The sequence below is a fragment of the Schistocerca piceifrons genome, chromosome 3 (genome assembly GCF_021461385.2).
Source record: "Schistocerca piceifrons isolate TAMUIC-IGC-003096 chromosome 3, iqSchPice1.1, whole genome shotgun sequence".
Lineage (NCBI taxonomy): Eukaryota > Metazoa > Arthropoda > Insecta > Orthoptera > Acrididae > Schistocerca > Schistocerca piceifrons.
Genome location: NC_060140.1, coordinates 757,377,425 through 757,394,361, shown reverse-complemented (window position 1 = coordinate 757,394,361; position 16,937 = coordinate 757,377,425). Strand labels below are relative to the sequence as shown.

Here is a 16,937-nt window from a genome sequence, read left to right as displayed (position 1 = left end):
GTAGTCACCTGACCAGAAGTCTTGTTCCTCCTACCACCGAACTTCACTAATTCCCACTATATCTAACTTCAACCTATCCATTTCCCTTTTTAAATTTTCTAACCTACCTGCCCGATTAAGGGATCTGACATTCCACGCTCCGATCCTTAGAACGCCAGTTTTCTTTCTCCTGATAACGACATCCTCTTGAGTAGTCCCCGCCCGGAGATCCGAATGGGGGACTATTTTACTTCCGGAATATTTTACCCAAGAGGACGCCATCATCATGTAATCATACAGTAAAGCTGCATGCCCTCGGGAAAAATTACGGCTGTAGTTTCCCCTTGCTTTCAGCCGTTCGCAGTACCAGCACAGCAAGGCCGTTTTGGTTATTGTTACAAGGCCAGATCAGTCAATCATGCAGACTGTTGCCCTTGGAACTACTGAAAAGGCTGCTGCCCCTCTTCAGGAACCACACGTTTGTCTGGCCTCTCAACAGATACCCCTCCGTTGTGGTTGCACCTACGGTACGGCTATCTGTATCGCTGAGGCACGCAAGCCTCCCCACCAACGGCAAGGTCCATGGTTTATATTAATAAAATTATTGTGCACCATTTGTATGCAAGTGTTTGATTTAAGCTAGAGAATACTCAAAAGAAAAGAAGATAACATTCAGTTTGTTTGACAGTTTGAGACTTGGTTTCACTTCTTTAAACCCTGTGGACTGATACCACTAAAATTTAAAGGAATAAATATGGAGAAAGTGAATCTTCTATTAATGTGACAAAACATGGTGTTCATGAAGCTTGAGTTTTTTGACCAAATGTACTTTAAGCATTTGTTTGTTTGTTTAGGATATAGGTGCTGTGTAACTATGCATTTCCAAGTGTACACCTGGGGAAACAGCCTGTAATTGTAATCCAACACTTATTTGACAGACTGGTGTGTTATTAGTTGTACATTAGCCAAAATAATTTCATTTTCCTACTAAGCAGCTTTATTTTTGGTGGTGTTATTAAAATAAATTTTCTGTATTAATTGTATTGAAAGGAGAATTTTTTTACCTTCCGGAGGTGAAATTACTGCACTTTTGAGATGAACCCAAGAAGGGAAGACAGAGATGAAGGGGAGGGCATCAGAGATAGTTGTGTTTCAGGAATATTCTGCATGTCCAGTTCTGAGTCTAGAAAATTAAAGAACTGGGCAAGAAATAAGGAGGGGTTACAAGGACGGGAAACAAGAAGTAAATGAATAATGCAATTAAAAACTAGGAGGAAACCAGAAAAGGAAAACACTCCTAATGAAGGAAACATGAGGGAAAATAAGAAAAGATGAGGGAAAATAAGAAAAGATGAGGGAAAATAAGAAAAGATGAGACTAGGGAATTTGTTAACCATGGTTACAAGTCCAGCAGATTAGCAAGACCTGAGAGTATGTCGAAGACAAGCTACTCATGGTTTTCACAGAGACAGCAGGTGGAAATGATGGTTGGCAGAGACAGTGTACTAGTCAAGGACAAGGTGAGTAAGGTCTAAGAATTGATCAGTTTGGTATTTAAGGAACAGTTGGTGGGAAGATGGGTTACAGCCACAGACCAGAAATTTTTGAGAAAAGGCCTTTAGAAGAAGCACAAAAAAATGTCCAGTTTTGGAAGAAAGATATACGGGACTGTTGCATGACTGTAGTGAGAGCATGTTTGCAGGAATGTAGGTATTATAAGGTAGGGTTAAGGAATATGATGAGTTAGTGAAAAAAGGGGAAGTGATTTACTCTGTTGAAGGTCACATGGTGAGGGAGAAACATGTGGAACGGTGGAAAGATTCTGTACATAATAAATAATTATAGGGGTAATGCAGGTTTAGGTTTAATAGTGAATAAAAAAATAGGAGTGCGAGTAAGCTACTACAAACAGCATAGTGAACGCATTATTGTGGCCAAGATGTACACGAAACCCACACCTACTACAATAGTACAAGTTTATATGCCAACTAGCTCTGCAGATGATGAAGAAATTGATGAAATGTATGATGAGATAAAAGAAATTATTCAGGTAGTGAAGGGAGGCGAAAATTTAATAGTCATGGGTGACTGGAATTCGAGAGTAGGAAAAGGGAGAGAAGGAAACATAGTAGGTGAATATGGATTGGGGGAAAGAAATGAAAGAGGAAGCAGCCTGGTAGAATTTTGCACAGAGCATAACTTAATCATAGCTAACACTTGGTTCAGGAATCATAAAAGAAGGTTGTACACATGGAAGAATCCTGGAAATACTAGAAGGTATCAGATAGATTATATAATGGTAAGACAGAGATTTAGGAACCAGGTATTAAATTGTAAGACATTTCCAGGGGCAGATGTGGACTCTGACCACAATCTATTGGTTATGAGCTGTAGATTAAAACTGAAGAAACTGCAAAAAGGTGGGAATTTAAGGAGATGGGATCTGGACAAACTGATTAAACCAGAGGTTGTACAGTGTTTCAGGGAGAGCATAAGGGAACAATTGTCACAAATGGGGGGAAGAAATACAGTAAATGAAGCAGGCAAAAAGGAATACAAACGTCTCAAAATTGAGATCGACAGGAAGTGCAAAATGGCTAAGCAGGGATGGCTATAGGACAAATGTAAGGATGTAGAGGCTTATGTCACTAGGGGTAAGATAGATACTGCCTACAGGAAAATTAAAGAGACCTTTGGAGAGAAGAGAACCACTTGTATGAATATCAAGAGCTCAGATGGAAACCCAGTTCTAAGCAAAGAAGGGAAAGCAGAAAGGTGGAATGAGTATATAGAGAGTCTATACAAGGGGGATATACTTGAGGACAATATTCTGGAAATGGAAGAGAATGTAGATGAAGACGAAATGGGAGATACAACACTGCGTGAAGAGTTTGACAGAGCACTGAAAGACCTGAGTCGAAACAAGGCCCCGGGACTAGACAACATTCCAGTAGAACTACTGACGGCCTTGGGAGAGCCAGTCCTGTAAAAACTCTACCATCTGTTGAGCAAGATGTATGAGACAGGCGAAATACCCTCAGACTTGAAGAAGAATATAATAATTCCAATCCCAAAGAAAGCAGGTGTTGACAGATGTGAAAATTACTGAACAGTCAGTTTAATAAGCCACAGCTGCAAAATACTAACACGAATTCTTTACAGACGAATGGAAAAACTAGTAGAAGCCAACCTTGGGGAAGATCAGTTTGGATTCCATAGAAATATTGGAACACGTTAGGCAATACTGACCTTGAGACTTATCTTAGAAGAAAGATTAAGGAAAGCAAAGCCTACGTTTCTAGCATTTGTAGACTTAGAGAAAGCTTTTGACAATGTTGACTGGAATACCCTCTTTCAAATTCTAAAGGTGGCAGGGGTAAAATACAGGGAGCGAAAGGCTATTTACAATTTGTACAGAAACCAGATGGCAATTATAAGAGTCGAGGGACATGAAAGGGAAGCAGCGGTTGGGAAGGGAGTGAGAGAGGGTTGTAGCCTCCCCCCGATGTTATTCAATCTGTATATTGAGCAAGCAGTAAAGGAAACAAAAGAAAAGTTCAGAGTAGGTATTAAAATCCATGGAGAAGAAATAAAAACTTTGAGGTTCGCCGATGACATTGTAATTCTGTCAGAGACAGCAAAGGACTTGGAAGAGCAGTTGAATGGAATGGACAGTGTCTTGAAAGGAGGATATAAGATGGACATCAACAAAAGCAAAATGAGGATAATGGAATATAGTCAAATTAAGTCGGGTGATGCTGAGGGATTTAGATTAGGAAATGAGACACTTAAAGTAGTAAAGGTGTTTTGCTATTTGGAGAGCAAAATAACTGATGATGGTCGAAGTAGAGAGGATATAAAATGTAGACTGGCAATGGCAAGGAAAGCGTTTCTGAAGAAGAGAAATTTGTTAACATCGAGTATAGATTTAAGTGTCAGGAAGTCGTTTCTGAAAGTATTTGTATGGAATGTAGCCATGTATAGAAGTGAAACATGGACAATAAGTAGTTTGGACAAGAATAGAATAGAAGCTTTTGAAATGTGGTGCTACAGAAGAATGCTGAAGATTAGATGGGTAGATCACATAACTAATGGGGAGGTATTGAATGGAAATGGGGAGAAGAGGAATTTGTGGCACAACTTGACTAGAAGAAGGGATCGGTTCGTAGGACATGTTCTGAGGCATCGAGGGATCACAAATTTAGCATTGAAGGGCAGTGTGGAGGGTAAAAATCATAGAGGGAGACCAAGAGATAAATACACTAAGCAGATTCAGAAGGACGTATGTTGCAGTAAGTGCTGGGAGATGAAGGAGCTTGCTAAGGATAGAGTAGCATGGAGAGCTGCATCAAACCAGTCTCAGGACTAAAGACCACAACAACAACTACAACAACAGCAACAACATGAAGGGAGCTAGTCACTGAATGACCTACAACGATAGCTGAAAGGGAAATAAGCCAAACAATAAATGTAGATCATTAAATACAAAAATACGTACAAAAAGAAGAGAGGGGGTGAGGCAAAAGTTAATATGGGGACAAAATATTTCATTATTTACTCTTTCTTTCTTTTTACTCCATCTTCATCCCCCCCCCCCCCCCCCCCCACCCCACCCCACCCCACCTCTTTCTCTGGTTTTTCCTGATCATCTTTAATTTCTTGCTTGTTCTCAAATGAAGTTTTCATTGCACTTCTTGGTTTGCTATCTTATACCATCATCTATCTCTCTCTCTCTCTCTCTCTCTCTCTCTCTCTCTCTCTCTCTCTCTCTCTCTCTGTGTGTGTGTGTGTGTGTGTGTGTGTGTGTGTGTGTGTGTGTGTGTCTAATGCATCCCACTTCATGTCTTCTTTTTACTACATGTGGGCCCTCTCAACTTTTTGTTTGAGTGGCCTGCTCCTCCTCCCATAACTCATCCCTATCCCTTTCTGGCCAAGGAAATATAACACTTCTACCAGCTAGGTAATGTTTTTTCTACTTTTAAATATGTGTATCAATAGTGCTAGAGTTTGTATACAAACACTGTTTTGCTGGTTTTCAGTCTGCAGTAGTTTGCTAGTTATTATGATAAAGCCTCTCAGGTTTGTTTATTCTTCATTCACCTAATGTAATGTTATGTGACATATTTTGAAATCTTGGAGCAGACAGTGAAGATGCTGAATCTGAAGAACATAGTACCAATGTGAACTTGCAACGTTTACTTCGGAGTGGCAACATATCATTGGTTAAAAGGAAAGACCGGCCACGAAATCCCAACATTTCAGGTAAGTGTCAGTCATCAGTAATATATTATCCATGTTCTTGTCATGTGTGCTATGTCACTGGTTTATGTTTTCCTTATAATGATAAATGAACAGTATAAGATTGAATTAGATAAAATTGCAGGTGATCCTGATCAAACATTTATTGGGAGATTAACACTCATACACTTGCTTCTCATTTTTCAACATCATTTCTATTGTTCCTTCAAGGTATTCACGTTTGATTGAACAAATTGTTTTAAGGACTCTGCATAGAATTACACCACTTGAAGTTTCAAACACCTAAGAAATGAAGCTCTTAAAATTTCACTGCTTTAAGAAATTGCAGTGCAAGTCATTTCTTTCACTTTTGTAAGTAGGAATATAAAGAAAAGTAGGAAGATATTTTTTCTTAGCAAGAGTGACAAGAAACAATCTTCAGATTTCCTGAGTGGCGAATACAAATTTCATCTCCAGTACTGACAATGAAAATCAGTGTACAAAGTTCAAGAATATTGTACAAATGCACTATAGACAAGTATGCCCTGAGCAGTGTTTGAGGGGTGGGGAAGACCCACCATGGTTCAATAGCCATGTTAGAAAGCTGCTACAGAAACAGAGAGAGGATCAAGGCAAATTTAAATTAGTCAAAGCCTCACAGACAAACAAAAACTGAATGAAGTTAAAATTGGTGTACAGAGCTATGTGAAACGTTCAACAGATTTGAAAGTAAACTTCCATCTATCAAATTGACAGAAAATAGTAAAAACTTTTGGTCTTATGTTAAATCAGTAAACAGATCGAAGCCATCTGTCAAGGCACTTTGTGACCGTAATAGCATCAGAATGGAGAGGGACACATAGGAGGTTGAAATACTAAATGTCTTTCCCAAAACTGCTTCACAGACAAAGTGCACATTATAGTTCCTCCTTTAAACTGTCGCACAAGCATCAGAATGACAGATACCAAAATAAGTGACGATGCCATAGAAAGCAACTGAAATTGCTGGACAGAGGGAAGGCCACAGGACCTGATGGGATACCAATGTGATTCTATGTAGAATATGTGAAAGACCTTGTTCACCTTCCAGCAGCAGTGCACCACAGGTTGCTGGAGTAGCAGTGCATTCCTAAGATCAATAAAAAGTGCAAGTCATTCCCATGTTCAGGAATATTTGTCAAACAGAAGCACAAAGCTATAGCCTAATATCTCTTGACGCAGATCTTTTGTAGAATTTTGCGACATGTTTTATGCTCAGAAACTATGACATTTCTGAATATCAAAAATTGTCTGTATAGTAATCAACATGACTTCCGAAAAAAATGGTTTTCTGAAATCCAGAGTGCTCTATTCATCCATGAGACCCAGAATGCAGTAGATACAGATGCATTGCTTCCTCCTGCATATATCTCACGAGAAGACCATGAAGGTAAAATTGAAATATTTGAGCCCATATCGTGATTTACCAGCAATCAGTCTTCCTGCAAACCATTCACAGCTGGAACGAAGAGAGGGAAGTGACACTAATACATAAAGTGCTCTCCACCACACACCATAAGGTGACATGTGGATTTTAGATGCAGATGTATAAGCAACTTCTCCAGTTTGAAATTATGGATGTAGTTAAAATTACAATTTCGTTTTGATGAAAATTGTGTAAAATTTAGACAGTGTTTACTGACAAGTTAGTCTTGCAGATCATTGCCTGAAATAAATGAACATGTAGCACTGTCTTAAGATCTACTGTGACCTTCAAAGCTTTCAAACAATTTCCATGTTCAGATATTCCTTTCAGTAAATAGAGAATTGATTCTGAATGAGACATTTCAAGGTGAAGACATTGTTATAACTCATTTTCATCAAGCAATCTACACAGTGTGTCCATTATCCAAGAAATAAAAAAAAGTAAAAAAATACATTGCATTTGTTGTCAATAAGCAATCAGATTTTTCTGCTATATTTGTACAGTACTTAGTTTTATGCTTCACCATGAAGAATTTACATATCAGCTTTTGCACCGTCTGTGTGTCAATGTCTGTGGATGTCCAGAGCATTTCAGAGTTCATTGAAGTGGTTAGTAAGCTTATGCTTCTTAAATTTCAATTATATTTATGAAAAATTACAAAAATAACTTTCTTCATGGCTAGTTCTGTCATTCTATCATTCTTTCAAATAAATGTACATTGTCTTATAACCCAATTGCCCATATTGAACTCTAATTTTGTTTTTGGATACTGGCATTTTCTACAACTTAAATTTGCATCATGTTGTTGCCTCACAACATCTAGGAAGGAGTGACTTTCAATAGATACACAATCAGGATTGATAGTGAAAAGTTCTGAACACTTCAAATGGCAAATTGTGGCCATGCTGTTTTGTGACATAAGTTCCAGATCTAAATTTTCATAACGTTGGTTCTGACGGAAGCTTGTGGAAAGTCTGTAACACATTGATTAATTGTGAAATGATGAGAATATGAATGGGAAAATGCTCAACAAGGACAGTAAAACCAACTGATTTGTGTGCGTGTGTGTGTGTGTGTGTGTGTGTGTGTGTGTGTGTCTGAGGGAAACATTCCACGTGGGAAAAATATATCTAAAAACAAAGAATCTGTAACTGACCAAACGAAAGTGTTGGTACGTTGATAGAGACAATAACACACACACACACACACACACACACACAAATCTCAAGCTTTCGCAATCCATGGTTGCTTCATCAGGAAAGAGGGAAGGAGAGGGAAAGACAAAAGGATGTGGGTTTTAAGGGAGAGGATAAGGAGTCATTCCAATCCCGGGAGTGGAAAGACTTACCTTTGGGGGGGAGGGGGGGGGGGGGGGACGACGACGACGACAGGTATACACTTGCGCGCGCGCACACACACATCCATCCACACATAAACAGATACAAGCAGACATATGTAAAGGCAAAGAGTTTGGGCAGAGATGTCAGTCGAGGTGGAAGTACAGAGGCAAAGATGTTATTGAATGACAGGTGAAGTATGAATGGCGGCAACTTGAAATTAGCGGAGGTTGAGGCCTAGTGGGTAACGGGAAGAGAGGATATATTGAAGGACAAGTTCCCATCTCCGGAGTTCTGACAGGTTGGTGTCAATGGGAAGTATCCAGATAGCCTGGATGGTGTAACACTGTGCCAAGATGTGCTGGCTGTGCACCAAGGCATGTTTAGCCACAGGGTGATCCTCATTACCAACAAACACTGTCTGCTTGTGTTCGTTCGTGCGAATGGACAGTTTGTTGCTGGTCATTCCCACATGGAAGGCTTCACAGTGTAGGCAGGTCAGTTGGTAAATCACGTGGGTGCTTTCACACGTGGCTCTGCCTTTGATCGTGTACACCTTCCGGGTTACAGGACTGGAGTAGATGGTGGTGGGAGGGTGCATGGGACAGGTTTTACACCGGGGGCGGTTACAAGGGTAGGAGCCAGAGGGTGGGGAAAGTGGTTTGGGGATTTCATAGGGATTAACCAAGAGGTTACGAAGGTTAGGTGGACGGCGGAAAGGCACTCTTGGTGGAGTGGGGAGGATTTCATGAAAGATGGATCTCATTTCAGGGCAGGATTTGAGGAAGTCGTATCCCTGCTGGAGAGCCATATTCAGAGTCTGATCCAGTCCCGGAAAGTATCTTGTCGCAAGTGGGGCACTTTTGGGGTTCTTCTGCGGGAGGTTGTGGGTTTGAGGGGATGAGGAAGTGGCTCTGGTAATTTGCTTCTGTACCAGGTCGAGAGGGTAGTTGCAGGATGCGAAAGCTGTTTTCAGGTTGTTGGTGTAATGGTTCAGGGATTCCGGACTGGAGCAGATTCATTTGCCACGAAGACCTAGGCTGTAGGGAAGGGACCGTTTGATGTGGAATGGGTGGCAGCTGTCATAATGGAGGTACTGTTGCTTGTTGGTGGGTTTTATGTGGTCGGATGTGTGAAGCTGGCCATTGGACAGATGGAGGTCAACGTCAAGGAAAGTGGCATGGGATTTGGAGTAGGACCAGGTGAATCTGATGGAACCAAAGGAGTTGAGGTTGGAGAGGAAATTCTGGAGTTCATCTTCACTGTGAGTCCAGATCATGAAGATGTCATCAATAAATCTGTACCAAACTTTGGGTTGGCAGGCCTTGGTAACCAAGAAGGCTTCCTCTAAGCGACCCATAAGTAGGTTGGCATACGAGGGGGGCCATCCTGGTACCCATGGCTGTTCCCTTTAATTGTTGGTATGTCTGGCCTTCGAAAGTGAAGAAGTTGAGAGACAGGATGAAGCTGGCTAAGGTAATGAGGAAAGAGGTTTTAGGTAGGGTGGCAGGTGATCGGCGTGGAAGGAAGTGCTCCATCGCAGCGAGGCCCTGGACGTGCGGAATATTTGTGTATAAGGAAGTGGCATCAATGATTACAAGGATGGTTTCTGGGGGTAACAGATTGGGTAAGGATTCCAGGTGTTCGTGAAAGTGGTTGGTGTCTTTGATGATGGATGGGAGACTGCATGTAATGGGTTGAAGGTGTTGATCTAGGTAGGCAGAGATACGTTCTATGGGGGCTTGGTAACCAGCTACAATGGGGCAGCCGGGATGATTGGGTTTGTGAATTTTAGGAAGTAGGTAGAAGGTAGGGTTGAGGGATGTCTGTGGGGTCAGGAGGTTGATGGAGTCAGGTGAAAGGTTTTGTAGGGGCCTAAGGTTCTGAGGATTCCTTGAAGCTCCGCCTGGACATCAGGAATGGGATTACCTTGCCAAACTTTGTATGTAGTGTTGTCTGACAGCTGACGCAGTCTCTCAGCCACATACTCCCAACGATCAATTACCACGGTCGTGGAACCCTTGTCTGCCGGAAGAATGACGATGGATCGATCAGCCTTCAGATCACTGATAGCCTGGTCTTCAGCAGTGGTGATGTTGGGAGTAGGATTAAGGTTTTTTAAGAAGGATTGAGATGCAAGGCTGGAAGTGAGAAATTCCTGGAAGGTTTGGAGAGGGTGATTTTGAGGAAGTGGAGGTGGGTCCCACAGTGATGGAGGACGGAACTGTTCCAGGCAGGGTTCAATTTGGATAGTGTCTTGGGGAGTTGGATCATTAGGAGTAGGATTAGGATCATTTTTCTTCGTGGCAAAGTGATATTTCCAGCAGAGAGTACGAGTGTAGGACAGTAAATTTTTGACGAAGGCTGTTTGGTTGAATCTGGGAGTAAGGCTGATGGTGAGGCCTTTGGATAGGACAGAGGTTTCGGATTGGGAGAGAGGTTTGGAGGAAAGGTTAACTACTGAATTTTGTGTGTATGTATGTGTTTGTTTGGGTGTCTATCAACATGCCAGCACTTTCGGGGTATATATATATATATATTTATAAACAAAGATGATGTAACTCACCAAACGAAAGTGTGGGTATGTTGATAGACATACAAACACACACACAAAATTCAAGCTTTCACAACCCACAGTTGCTTCATCAGGAAAGAGGGAAGGAGAGGGAAAGACAAAAGGATGTGGGTTTTAAGGGAGAGGGTAAGGAGTCATTCCAATCCCGGGAGTGGAAAGACTTACCTTAAGGGGGAAAAAAGGACAGGTATACACTCGTTTGGTGAGTTACTTAAGCTTGCTTTTTAGATATATTTTTCCCACGTGGAATATATATATATATACATACAAAGATGTAGTGACTTACCAAATGAAAGTGCTGGCAGGTCGACAGACACACAAACATACACACAAAATTCAAGCTTTCGCAACAAACTGTTGCCTCATCAGGAAAGAGGCAACAGTTTGTTGCGAAAGCTTGAATTTTGTGTGTATGTTTGTGTTTGTTTGTGTGTCTGTCGACCTGCCAGCACTTTCATTTGGTAAGTCACTACATCTTTGTTTTTAGATATATTTTTCCTACGTGGAATGTTTCCCTCTATTATAACCATATATATATATATATATATATATATATATATATATATATATATATATATATCCTGATGAAGCAACCGTTGGTTGCGAAAGCTTGATATATATATATATATATATATATATATATATATATATATATATATATATATATATATATAGAGAGAGAGAGAGAGAGAGAGAGAGAGAGAGAGAGAGAGAAACATAAACATTCCACGTGGGAAAAATATATCTAAAAACCAAGCTGAAGTAACTCACCAAACGAGTGTATACCTGTCCTTTTTCCCCCCTTAAGGTAAGTCTTTCCGCTCCCGGGATTGGAATGACTCCTTACCCTCTCCCTTAAAACCCACATCATTTTGTCTTTCCCTCTCCTTCCCTCTTTCCTGATGAAGCAACTGTGGGTTGTGAAAGCTTGAATTTTGTGTGTGTGTTTGTGTGTCTATCAACATACCAATGCTTTCGTTTGGTGAATTACATCATCTTTGTTTATACACACACACAATATAACTTCTGCACCATTTCAATGCAGTAATGTGTTAATTGTAAATAAGTATTATAGTAGTTGTATTACATGTTTATTACCTTATAAATAAATAAAACAAACTTTTTAATTTTAAAGTCAGTGCATTAGTATTTGTAAAATGACTCTTTCATATAGTGTTCATTAAAAAATGACAATCATTCCACTTGGGACCTGTGGAATGGTACATTAACCTATTTGTTTTAGTCGTAAATATTTGTCATGTATTGTTTTTCTGACATGTCCACATCCTGGAGGACCTCCTCACTACGGATCAATTGGAATGAAAGTAAATCTGATCTAATCTAATCTTGGTTTTAAGTCTAGATCTGACACTACTCTTCTCATTGTTTTCATTATCGTTATTTCTCTAATAACAGGAAATCATTGAGATGCTTTTCCTTCTTTCACTGCTGAAAGTATAAAAGTTTCACATAAGTCACAGTGTGTTAAGCCATATTACGTCCTCTTGCTTTGGGAAGATGAAGTAATATCTGAATTGAATGAAAGGAAATTCAGTCAAGGAAGCTAATAAATTAATAAATTTGAGACAGAATAGCTGGCAAGTACTTACCTTTAAGAGGCGAAATATATACTACTGCTGATAGAATCACACAAAAGTAAAAGGAACGCAGTACCTAGCATTGGAAGCTAATAGTTTCTAGATCATGGAGATTGTGAGTGGTATGTAGGGGAAGGTTAAAAATGAAGAGCAGATCACTTAGAGTAGGGGTCACCAAACTTTTTAGTCTGTGGGCCACATTGTCTCCTCCACAAAGTTATAAGGGCCAAGATGTACCTAGTGGGATTAAAGCACCCTAGCACTCCACGATCACCGTAATGTAAGGCTAAAGGAAAGATGAAATCGCAAAAATCTAAGGTTGTGTGAATAGCTAGCACTGAAATGAACTACGATTTTTATTTAATTACATAATATTGATTGATGGACGTACCTGACCGAAATTCTGCCATATTTTACTCTGGCGAATTTCACTGACAAAAAAGTATGTCACTGCACATTCTTCACGAAAGCGTCCTGCAAAGTTAACGAAATCTCAAAATCATTGTTAGCAACACTATTACTGCAAGACGTAATAGAGGTAGGGTATGTCAACGCATTGTTATTTCAAGCGGCGCAACAATAAGTTTAGTTATGCAGTCTTGTTGCGATAGGCCTCGAAACTCAATTGTTGGCAGTATAGGTACCACCTCAAATATTTGGCGGGCCGGATATGTGGGATGCCCGGCCAGCTCTCGCGGGCCGGTTTGCCGGCTCTCGCAGGCCGGTTTCGGCCCGCGGGCCGTAGTTTGGAGACCACTGACTTAGACCCCAAGAGACACCCACCTGTACGAGAACAAGGATAGACTGTACCTTCCTATTAATAAGACTTGCAGTCACACATTGTGGGATTGTTATTTTGTATCTGTTTTATCTTACTGTCACAATAATGGAAATTTCAACATAATGAGGAATCTGGGATACTCACACTCAGATGTTATAAATGTGCACTTGACTATTAATATATGAGTAACAAAAGAATATGACAGAGGAGTTTATATCTTGAAATTGTCTTATCAGTATTTAAGTATTGGAAATGTAGAAAGGGATGTGAATTTTTGATTGACAGAATCACACTGAAAAAGCTATGGTCTGTGAATGTATGAGCATTAATATCCCACTGCATTTTTGCTGTAAATTGTTATATCCTACATCAGGTCTCAGATGTAGATTAATAATCTTATGATACCATACAGTAATTCTTTAGTATCTAATATGTAATATCAGAATAGAGAAGGAAAACAATAGTAAAACGTGGAACTTCAAAATGATAAATTTACCATCCTACTCCAGAGGTGTAACAATACATTACATAACTAACATAAAGGCCACTCTAGAATTTTGAACCTATGAGGCATGGAAACAACATATTGAAATAGGAACTCTGTATTATCTTAAGTTAATATTGGCCTATTCTTTTAAATACTACCTTCGCTTGCATTCCACATCTTCTTAGCACTACAGCAGAGAGTAGGTTGTATTGAGAATTGTATGTAATGTGTTTTGTATCCCCCAGGTTGTCTGATGAATATAACTCCTGTCTTGGTATAATAACAGCTTTTCATAACTCAGGGGCAAATTTGCAAATAATTATGAAAAGCAGACTCCTTAAATAGAGTTCATCACTGACAAGTCCAGCAGTGTAAAAATATTATGAGTGGGACTAACAGTATGTGATTGAGAAAATGTAAACATTTTCTGGTGTGTTACTAGTAATTGCTGCTCTAAATACTGAGCCACTGCTGAAAGTTCTTACTGATCTGTCTTTATTTTTTTCAGGTAATGGTTCTTAATGCCACAGAGCACAGTAACCCTGACAGCGTCCTTTGAAGATTTTGTGTAATTAGCTGATCATGAACTTAAAATATTTATTATATGGACAGAGAATTTTATTTGTGAACATTGCTAGAACTTCAGAAGACCTGTAGAAAGAACATCTTGTATCTGACATCAGTTGAAATGTGGCTATTGTATTAGATGTGTTTGTGTTTCCTAAGATTTTGATTTTGATGTATATTGTCAGTGTGGAGGTACAATACCAGTACCATACAGAATAATATTGGCACGTTGGTGTGCCAGCTCATTTGTCTGTCTCGTGTATCTGCCGTGTGTGTGTGTGTGTGTGTGTGTGTGTGTGTGTGTGTGTGTGTGTGTGTGTCAGAGAAAGTGTATATGGCTACTCTTCTTTTTAACTAGAAAGTGTGTGGTACATCAGAAGATATTCTTTGGTATCAGTCATTCCATACCATTTATTTTGTATCAAAACTTTATATGTATCTAAAATAAATCACTATCGAGATCTCATCTATGTAAAATAAAGTTTCTTACTGAGAACTGTGTAAATCAGTCGTTGTTGTATGAAATACCTCCGGGCAGTTTTCTCCCATAAACAAAGATATAGAAAAGGAGGACATGCATGTAGCCAAATATTCATTTCAGTCTTTCCTTACTTTTGTTGGTGTTGCCTTTTTTTCTCAATCAGTTTATTGTAGCCACAAGTGATATAACATTTTAATGTCCTCACAATTTAAAAAGGCAATGGAAATACGAGGGTTGACCAAAAAGTAAGTTTCCCAATTTTATTCCTCTGCAAAATAAACTATGCTGTGATGTGAAGGCAGGTGAGTTTGACTGATATGTGTTGACAGTCCACATAACATCTTATGAAACATACCACAGTATCTTGCCAGTACTGTGGAAGCTAGGGTGGAGTTTCTACTACAAATTGTGTCCACTTGTGAGCTATGCTCTGTCATTTATTTTTCACGGAAAAACAGCTATCTTCTATTAATATTCATCAGGAGTTAACCTCTGTCTGTGAACAAGTCTGCTGAGCATTCAGATGCTTTGACGGTGGCATGTACAGTTTGTGGAACGACACGAAGATATGCACGATGAACAGTGCACAAGGAGGCCCACTACATCAACATGTGATGATGTCATTATTGCAATTCATAATATATTGGAGGAAGATCGTTGTGTTACCACCGAAAGTGTCCTAATTTTGACTACCTCTTGTGGCTGCAATTTAAAGCTCATCCATCACAAAGATCTTGACAGACCATCTTCACTACAGCAAAGTCTTTGCAAGGTGAGTGCCGCATTTTCTGAGTTATGCCCACAGGCAGCAGTGGATGGATTTGACCAGAATGTTTCTTGAAATGCATCAGAAAGAGGGAAATTTGTTCTTCAAATGGCTTGTTGCTGGGGATGGGAAAAGGAGGGAGTTTTCCTCTCCAAGCAGCTTACTGCTGGGAATGAGACCTGTGTCTGTCGTTTGACTCCTGAGACAAAATGTCAGTGCACGGTGTGGAAGAAATTTGGTGAAAGTGTCCCAAAAAAGGCATAAGTTAAACATTCAGCAAGGAAAGTTATGGCGGCCATCTTTTGGGACTTTCAGAGGGTATTGCTCATTCACTACCTGCCTCACCACACCACAATGAATGCAGAGAGGTTCTATGATGTCTTGAGGAATATGCGAGTTGCGTCAAAAGGAAAAATCCAGGACTTTCATCTCTCAAAATTATCTTACTTTGTGAGAGTGCTCATCCTCATAAAATTCTAATGATTCATGTGAACCTTGGAAGAGTCAGCTGGAAAGTATTCCCATATCTTCCATATTTACTAGATCTAGCCCCCAAGTCACCCTAAAAGCTAAATACTCCATCACTGGTGATGAAGTCACATCAACAGTGAACTGCTGGTTACGAACACAGGGCCAGACCCGGTACAACACTGTTTTGGGAAAATTTCTGTGACTTTACAGAAAATGCTTGGAAAAACATGGTGACTATGCAGAAAAGTAACAGAAGGATTGCACAGTGTCAGTAAAATTATTTCAGAATGAGAAATTATGTGTAAAAAGTTTTTTTTTTCTTTTTATGAAATGGGGAAACTTATTTATTGGATTCCCCCACACATTTTTCATGCAGAGATTGTTTGTTGCTTCTCTCACAGTTATGTGTACTTTAATTTATTCTACTTTCATTGCTTAATCACCACACTAAAAACAACAAATGAAATTGTGGGTGAAGGAAAAACATTTCTAGGTCCATTTGTTAGGAATTTATCTAAAAATGTGATCCACATACAATTAGTTGAAACTTCAGCAAGTTCGTAATATTGGAAGGTGGATCACACAACTGAATGGAAACAACAGCTTTAATTGCACAAGTGTTGAATTTTGACAACAAACCCCCATCAATATGGGCACCAAAATTCTGAACAGTTGCTGGCAATGCGTTCTTATGGTTTTGGCACTCAGTGTTGTTCTGCATGAAAAAAATAAGTTTAGTTTGTATCACGAACTTGATAAATTACAGGTGTGCCAATTTGTTTAAAATCATCTTCCTTTAAAGCTGAACGTGTTTGAGGAGAGGGAGTTCCTGTAATTAAACCTGCCATGTGAAAGCCCAAACATTTCAGATTTGCCTGTACATAAAATACTTTTCTCAACTCCAATAACTGTCTTACAAGGGGAGGCAACGACATAGGGATCATAGATTTACTTCAAACTTTGTACGTCATTAGTAGGCCTTTACAACAACATAATCTGCAAGTAGTAAGGTGCACTACTCTGGCAATTCCGAGAAAATTGCAAGAGAAGTTTTAGGCATCAACTGTGTAACTGATGTTGAGTGTAAGAAGTCATTGTGGTCAAGTGGTTAGTGTTCGCACATTGCAAGATGGACATGGGTGAGGCAAAGGCTCAAGTTCTGCTGGTGCTTATTTTTTAATCCATATTTTTT

General features: G+C 39.6%; 1 protein-coding gene across 1 annotated transcript in view; it reads left to right on the top strand.

The window, feature by feature from the left end:
- Nucleotides 1-14,493, top strand: part of LOC124788324 (nucleoprotein TPR-like) — a 393,071-nt gene extending 378,578 nt beyond the window's left edge. The window contains exons 27-28 of the mRNA XM_047255562.1: nucleotides 5,122-5,241; nucleotides 13,969-14,493. Of these exons, the coding sequence (XP_047111518.1) occupies nucleotides 5,122-5,241; nucleotides 13,969-13,982 (134 nt within the window). The 3' untranslated portion in view covers nucleotides 13,983-14,493. The remainder of the gene's footprint in view (nucleotides 1-5,121; nucleotides 5,242-13,968) is intronic.
- Nucleotides 14,494-16,937: the final 2,444 nt, after the last annotated feature.